This window comes from Nicotiana attenuata, unplaced genomic scaffold (genome assembly GCF_001879085.1).
Source record: "Nicotiana attenuata strain UT unplaced genomic scaffold, NIATTr2, whole genome shotgun sequence".
NCBI classification, from domain to species: Eukaryota; Viridiplantae; Streptophyta; class Magnoliopsida; order Solanales; family Solanaceae; genus Nicotiana; species Nicotiana attenuata.
Window position 1 is genome coordinate 79,460 of NW_017673918.1, and position 8,793 is coordinate 88,252.

Genomic DNA, 8,793 nt, shown 5'->3' on the forward strand with positions numbered 1-8,793 from the left:
TTTATTAAACCTATATTTTCATTAGTACAAAGGAGTTTTACCTCCTTTTATTTGTTAGGAGCATTTAAGCCCCTAACATTCCAGCTTAGCATGCTATCCATGACCTTTTAGAGATAGGACAGTGCCTCCCCCATTTGAGACTTGTCTGCTTTGTGATTGTCTACTTGTACTGCTCTCACTTAGCACACTGAAAGTGTTGTGTCCAGCTGAAGAATGTTGTATTTTTTCCTTAGGAGACTTCCTTGTGTTATGAGGTGTCACCCATCCTTCTGTATTCATCTTTCCTCCTATAGTTTTTGTTGGCTCCTTCTCCCCTACTGGCTTTGTGATCTTAACTCTTGTTACTGCTTCTACTTTGTTCTCTTCCTTCTCTTTGTTTGTGTTTTTTCCTTCTGGCTCAACAGTTTGTTGCATAGGAGGGGTTGTTTGCTTCTTCCTTCTACAATCTTCCTCTAAGTGACCATACTTGTGACAATATTTACATAGAACTGGCTTCCACTCATATTAGATTCTCTATTCAATCAAAGCACCTTTTTCATTCCTGAATTGCACCTTGTCAGGCAGGGGAGAATCCACATCTACCTCAATAAGGAGTCTAGCAAAATTGAGACCTATCTTGTTCTTTGTATTCCTGTCCACCATAAAAGGCTTGCCTATCATGCTTCCTATCTTGCTAAGCCCTTTAGGTCCCCAATACTTGAAATCCAATCCAGGTAGTTTCACCCAAATTGGGACAGTATAGAGTTCCTCCCTGGTAAACTCCATATCCTTATGCCATTCCTTGACAATAAATGGCTTATTGTCAAAATGATAGATCCCTCGCTGCAGCACCTCATCTTTCCCAATCACATTGTCAAACCTCACCAAAACTATCCCATTTTTCAGCATTGAGACCTTATTGATGCCATGTTTACCCCATTGTCTTTGTATGTAACTGTTAAGCACATTGAAAGGAGGGTGTGCTCCCAGCACATAACAGACAATGGTATTTTTTCATAAATCGATTTCAGAAGTAATATCCTCCAGTTCGATCTCACAAATTGTTGTATCTCCATGCTTACTTGGATTCACATATTCCAGTTTGAAGCCAGCATTCGCAACTTTTGTGATATCAAAGTTTTCCCAAATTGATTTCTTAGCCCTAGTTTCTATTACTTCTTCAGCTTCATCTGCCCATGATTTCCTGCCAGTGTTGTTTCGCACATGATTTCTCCCAGATTGTTGTATCTGTATTCCTTCCTCCCATTCCTGCACAATCGTTTTCAATTTTTCCACTTTTCCAACAGCTTCATTTTTCTCCGCCATTACTGTTCCATTGGAGCTTGCCATTACTGTTCCATTGGAGATTGCTTCAATTGCTGAATCAATCTCCAATTGTGATGGTAATTCAACTCTGCATGTCGTTTCTTGTTGATTATCTTCCTTTTCCTTGCCTCGAACTTGCTCAATTTCAACTTCCTTGGTCGCCATTTTTAGGTTTTGACCGTTACTGCAATTCTCCATTACTTCATGATTTACTTGATTTCCTCGCTTCTTCGTCGGATTTGTTGCTTGTTTACATGATTCTCTTGCTTCGATCATCTTCTGAGTAGGAATCCGAGTCCTCTTCCCCATGGATGCGCACGTTTAGTTAACATGCGCCGAGAGAGAAACAGAGTCCTTTTATTTTTTGAGATTACGAATTTAGTTTGATTACACAGTAAATACAGTAAATTATAACCAATTAAAATACATTATAAATTTCTTTATACAGTCATTGTATATAAGTTAAATTAATTTTATGATGATGAACATCTAAGAATGTGGCTTAGCAATCAATGAAATGCATAAAAACTATGGGAGATCAAAGGTCAAATTTTAACAGAGATAAAAAGTAGTTGATTTCTTCTCTATCTCCCCAAAACTTAATAGATAGCGTATACTTGTAACAGTAAAGAGTAGCAACACAGAAGAAGATGGAAAAGGATATTAGAAAGCATAAACTCATATCCAAACTTAGTATAGGAATATATTATAATGGAATCCAACTGATAGAAGGAAGTGTCAATAGAGAGTTACAAAGATGAGGACTAGTTCTAGAGTCAACAATGAACTAGCGGATATACGTATTCGTACTTGGTTGAATAAAATTTTTATTGTTTGACAAAAAAATGAAGAGTAGCAACTATCAAATAGTCAAGTGGGTGAAAATTCTAAGAAACTATTTTTCAAATCACAACATAGACAAAAAACAGTAGTTGAGTTGTTCTCGTCTACCTAAATCTTAGTATGCTAATTAAACCTGTGACTGTGAAGAGTAGCAGCTACCAAATAGTCAAGTGCATCAGACAGCACCGTATATAAAAAGTTCCATTGATAATGATACCTCTCAGTCCAAAAAGAACAAGAAGTAATATGGGGTTTCAACATCAAATATAAGATGATTAAAATGCCATCTAGTCTGAGAACCAAAAGTGTCGGTGGACTAATAGGGAATGCTCTCTTTCAAGCATCTCTCGTAAACTATTACAACCACCACCAAAAGTTTGGTCTTTCTATAAACAAAAAGAAAATGACAAGACTGAGCCCACGGATGGACAAAAACAAACAACACCTCAATCTTCTTGTGATTTCGATTCACAAAACCTGAATTATTGTTAAGAAAAAATGGGTTTGGTTGTTCATATCATAATGTTCCAATATAATTATAAGCAAAATGGGTCCTGGTTGACATCATCAGCAAACTTTGGTACATAAAATATAGCTCTCCGCATTACAAAACCGGAAGTTATTTCAACGCATAGAAGTGAAATAAGAATTTTAAAATCACTACACTCACTATATGGGAGGCGGAGCCAAAAAAATTAAGAAAAATGCGAACTTACACAATGAGGTAATACACTTGGAAATCAAGCTGAAATTTAACAATTTATTTGTATATAAAGATATTTTTTTTTCATTCTATTTATACAGTGTAACTATTTAATGAAGAAGATTTCTTTTCATCTGCTTAAACTTTTGTGTGCGAAATTACTCGATATCAATACTAGTGGAAGATACAGAAAAGGTATTCGTCCAAATAACCAGAACACATGCAAGTGGGTTCGCACACTACCACTATAAAAAAATAAACTTTTTACTTTTATGTCGCAGTGTAAGGGAACTTAGTATAAATATATATACTTTATAAATTGTAACTAAATTTACATAATACAAGTCGAAAGCAATGAGTGCAGGCTGACTTATGCCAACGTTGCATATACCCCAGTCGACAAATCATAAAAATTGGAGAGATAGGATAGAAAGGAAATTTTCCAATTTTTTTAAAATCGTTTTATTTATTTTTCTTAGTTACTGTTTGAGAGATGTTTAGGAAGCAGCTTGCTTAAATGCAACAGTGGGAGCTATCCTGCAACTCCTCCTCTGATGCTCTTTTACAAGTTCTCCAGCAAACCACTCAAGTTTCTCTATATTGCTTTGCTCTCCTATTTTCTTACCACCAAAAAGCACAGATTCTACATTTTTCTGCTTTAGCATTTCATCTGCAATTCCCACCAGCTTTTTCACATTGCTAGGACTCGAGTCAGCATCTACGTTCACCCCACAACGACCAAAGCTCGATCCATTTGCCTGTCGTCAAGAATAAGAGGTTAACGTTTATATACAAAAGAAATGATACTATGAGAGTATGAGGTCACCTAAAAGACAATTGCAAGTAACAATTGATAAAATTGGGATTACTAACCAAGAAAATAAAGAGTGTTAATTACTCACTGCATCAAATTGAAAGTAAAAGTTTTTATTACAGTATATAAGTTATACCCCAAAAATGGAGTGGAATCGTGAAACTTATGGAGAACGTTAAAATCAATTACTGTACTAAGAAATCATACAGTAATACTTGCATAGTTGTAACTTGTAAGGTAACAAGTTATTCTAATTTGCATGTTAATATTAACTTAGAACTCAAATAGCAAGTCATATGGTTAGCTGGTACAGAAACATATTTATAAAATATGTTCCATACTGAAATTTGTTTAAGTTATCCCCTTATTCTTCTGAATCATCCTCCACTGAAGATTATTACACGTCATCAATCCATTTATTATAGCTTCTCTATATAATATTCTCTAGTGCACATTCCGTTGGTCAATTTCCCCACCCCACGACAGTACGTATCTTATTTTTACGATCAATACAAATCTATATATAGTAAGCCTGTAAGAATCATTATCTTTTAGAACCTTCCTTAATAAGTAATCTTTAAAGGTAAAATTCCCACCTTTGGCCTAATAATAGAAAAAGCAACGTAATCTCAAGGATAAAAATTAGGGCAAGAGAATAATTAAAAAGGTCTAAATAGCAGAAAGATGTGCAACTGTAATCGTCCATACTTTGAGCAACACAAAGTCTCACTAACTAGACTCCATGTTAGTTTAACTTATACACATTGTCCATATAAAAGAAGTTATATACTATCAAAATGACCTAAACTAACTACATGTAATCGTTCATAATAAGTGAAATTGGTATTCTAGAAAATTAGGTAGTTAGGTTATATGCTACATGTTTAAATACACTGATAATATTAAATTTTTAACCAAATTTTTCTGAAGATGAATGATCATTCCTAGTTAATTATGGAAAATCACAGCTGTGAACATTTATTACTGTAGTAATTGGCAAGGAGTGCAAAAATTGATCATTCTGCAACAAGCCAAGCATCAGATATTATCCATTTCTGGTACCAAATTATCCAGTGCCAGCCAGACTTTAGAAAAGGACTGCCCTTTTCATTCCAAGGTGGAAAATAAATTCAATCTTTATCATTATTACTAGCCCATCTATTACTAACAATTACTCCCTCCCATTTGACTGGGCACGGAGTTTAAGAAAAGAGAGAAGACTTTTGAACTTGTGGTGTAAAATGAGGCACATACATTTTGTGTGGCTATAAATTATTGCATAAAGGTAAATTGTTTCTAAATAAGGAAAGGGGTCATTCTTTTTGGCACGGACCAAAAAGGAAATAGGTTCACATAAATTGAAACGGAGGGAGTACTACATTTTTCCACTATTCAATCAAGATCAATCAATCCTGTGTCCAGTTGTTTGGCAACGACAACATTGTTTGTAGTAGCCACATTCATTACAAACTTTCCCTAGTTGCACTGACAACTATAATTCCTCAAAATTATGTATCAAGAATTAAATTGCGAGCACCCAAAATATGAGTTAAATTCCAAGGCACCAGCTTTCCCCAGCCTGTCCATTTTCAGGCCACTATATATGTTAAATCTCATGTCATTCTATACATAAATTGAAGTGTATCTCTAGGTTTCGCTGAATCTATAATGTTTGATAGATATTTGTGTTTTGTGTTAAACCAATAAATGTATGATATATTTTTTTTTAAATAAACTGTTATCTCCAAATGTAATTACTTAATACTTGCTTCTTTCCGGAATATATGTCATCTTAGTCAAATCAATTTGGTCTAAACTTAAATAACTACTCCCTCCAGTCCAAAATAAGTAATTTTTTAGTTGTTTTCACACAGATTAAGAAATCCACCTTTTAACATTAATTAGCAATGAAATTGACCAAATTAACTTTTACTATCTCTTCATATAAATACTCCTAACACATACTCCAACACAATTTACTCCAAGAGCAATGTAGGAAAAAAATAATTAATTTATTCTTGAAATCTGGAAAAATCACTTATTTTGGACAACAAAAAAGACCAAAAAATCACTTATTTTGAACCGGAGGTAGTACTATTCAGTAAAATCGAGAAGGCGTTGATTTTTTTTTTCAAACATACTCTCGTGCCAAAAATGATTTTTATAAAGTCAAAGAAAAGATAAAAGGATAATTTGAATAAAAAATACTAATTTAGTAAAACAGTCATATTGATTAATCTTACTCTCTCCTGTCCATTTTAAATAATTTTTTTGGTATTCTCTTGTAGTCTATAATATTTAATTTATTAAGAAGGAATTAATTTCTTTTTTTCAAGTTACTCTTGGAGTAAAGATCCTAGAAGTATTTGTTATATTTCCAATGAACAAATTAAGTTTAATATGATCATATTTATTATTTATTAATGTTAAAATTAAATTCCTTAATATGTGTGAAAATAACTAAAAATCAACTAAAGTGGACAGGAAAAAGTATTAAATAGTTTTCGGAGTATTAAAATCTTAAATGACAAATAAAAATGATCCAAGCATACATTCTTGCAATTTTAAAATTAAATTATTTGATATTTGATTTAATGCAAATATAGTACCTGAATGCGGACGTAGTTATTGCTACGACATTGGCCGAAAGCCATAGCGACGGAATGATCCACCATATCGGCGGTGCCGTCGCCGGAGATGCGAGCCATAGGTTTAGCCCAGTCCTTAGCCTTCCATTTTTTAACATGTTCATATTCAAAGCTTCCTTCTAAAAGCTGCCCTGTTCCGAGCGAAAGTACCAAAATGTCCTCAACTCCTCTAACAAAAGGAAACTCCTGTTTGTTATGAAGCACGTGAGTAATCGCCGCCGCCGTCGGGTTACTCATAGCCAAACCACCGTCAACCGCCACACACCCGGTTTTTCCATCGACTGATTTCATACAAACCGGGTCGAAAACTCCCGGTTCAGCCGCTGTAGCCTTACAAACTTCCCATAACCGGAAATCAAAGCTCTCCGACTCGAAAGCGTCGGCTCTAGAGAACAAAAACGGCGCCGTACTTGACAGGTCATAAACCGGAATTAAAACCGGTTTAAGCGTATCCTTTAACGTAAGGCTTCGACCGGTTTGTTTATCCACAAACGCCTCCTTCATTACCTTCTCTAAACCGGAAGAAGCTGAACCGGTGGCTCCGCGGCGAAAAACTCGACGGAGAAAACCATTTCCGGCATTATTTGACCCTTTCGAAGGGTAAATCTTTTTACCTTGTTCAACCAAAAGCTTCCACGTATCCTCGGCTTGAAAAACCGGACGGTTTTGATCTTGTGTAGAAAAAAGCATCGCCGTGAAAATTCCTCCGACACCGGAACCAATAGCAACGTCGAAATAATCAGCAATTCGAGCCTGTGAATTTCCCGATTTAACCTTCAACGCTTGTTCCAAATACGCTAAAGCTTTTCCTGATAATATGTTTCGCATTCCGCCACCATCAATGCTGAGGATGCATATTTTCCCTCGTTGATTTTTGATCGTTGAAACGTCATCGTTTTTGGGCTCTTCAACCGGAGAAGTTAATTCTTTAGGTACCCAAAGCTTTTGATCATCATAACCGAATAAGAATTTGCTTTCCAAAATAGAGAAAATTTCATAACTTAACTTATCTGTATCGATGCTCGGTTCTTGTTGCGTATTTGATATAGCATTACACGCCATTTTTTTGAATAATCGACCCCAAAATTCAAGACAAGCAGCTCAGGATTCAATCTTTAACCCATTTTCATTCAATCTTTGAATAAATAGGCAGTTTATATGTATTTTCGGTTACACGTTTGAAGCGTGAATTGAAGAGAGTATATATTTGTATAACTACAAGGGAAGATTTTTGGGCTGCGTACGGTGTACGTTCACTTTCCTTTTACCTTAGAGTGCAAATATTGATCAGAAAATTGATTTTGAAGAAGGTTGATCAATAATTTTTTTTTTTTTTGTGTGGGTAAATCTCTTTTGTGTTTCTCTTTCCCTCGCTCTGTATGTATATTGAGGAGGAGGGAAGGAGGGTTAGAGAAAAAAAGTGGTAGGAGAGGTTGAATATATGTACACAAAGGAAGATTATTTAAGCAAGAAGAAATTAAGAAGAGAAGGCGCAAAAGAAGACAAAGGAGGCAACAATATAGCAGGTTGCAGATTATGTTTTGTAGTTTTTAACCAAAATGATCCTTTAAGTTTGGATAAGTCTATTTTCGTCCTTGCATTAAACATATACTACACTACATAATCTTTTCCTAAAAGAACTATATACATATATATATATATATATATATATATATATATAATGTCACTCAACTAACATAAATGGCCTACCTATGCCATCCGTTAAAGGGTCGACCTATTCATGCTATTAACGTTGTACTTTTGGCCTATTTATGCCACTAACATTATACTTTTGACCTATTTATGCCATTGTCAACTCACAGTTCCATTTTCTGATTTTTAAATAATAAGAATTAATTTTTCGATCTCACCTTTGCCACGTGTCTTTATATTACTGGTTCTTCTTTACTTTACCCTACATTTCTTTTAACCCTGATAAAATGTATAATAACCATGCCTAGCCCGATAAAATACAACCATCTTTTAACCCAACCGCTAATTCCTTGTCACGACCCGATAAGATCAGCGTTCAGTGATTTGTATTTATTTGAAACCGATGTTGTGTTTATTTCAATTCAGTTTGTAAAAATCTAAATCTTAGAAGCTCATGATTTGTACTACCAGTCCTTGGGAAAAGTATTAAGGTTCAGTTATTTTATCATTTATTTATCTAAAAAAATCTCATTAAATTGGATAGTTGTTAATTGGCTTACCTAGCGGGTTGGGTTAGGTACCATCACGACTAGTTGAATTTTTCGTGACAAGGAACTAGGGGTTGGGTTAAAAGATGGTTGGATTTTATCGGGTTGGGCATGGTTAATTATACATAATCAGGGTTAAAAGAAATGAAGGGTCAAGTGAAGAAGAACCAGTAATATAAAGACACGTAGCAAAGCTGGGGTCGAAAAAATAATTCTTATTATTTAAAAACCAGAAAATGGAAATGTTAGTCGACAATTGCATAAATAGGCTAAAAGTAT

At 34.7% G+C, this 8,793-nt stretch overlaps 1 protein-coding gene across 1 annotated transcript; it reads right to left on the bottom strand.

Moving 5' to 3' along the window:
* Nucleotides 1-3,129: 3,129 nt before the first annotated feature.
* LOC109217614 (patatin-like protein 6) lies at nt 3,130-7,801 on the bottom strand. Its single transcript, XM_019381874.1, has 2 exons — nt 6,275-7,801; nt 3,130-3,609 (listed from the first exon to the last, which is right to left on the bottom strand). Exons 1-2 carry the CDS (start codon nt 7,373-7,375, stop codon nt 3,349-3,351), a joined length of 1,362 nt encoding a protein of 453 aa, XP_019237419.1. The 5' UTR covers nt 7,376-7,801; the 3' UTR covers nt 3,130-3,348.
* Nucleotides 7,802-8,793: the final 992 nt, after the last annotated feature.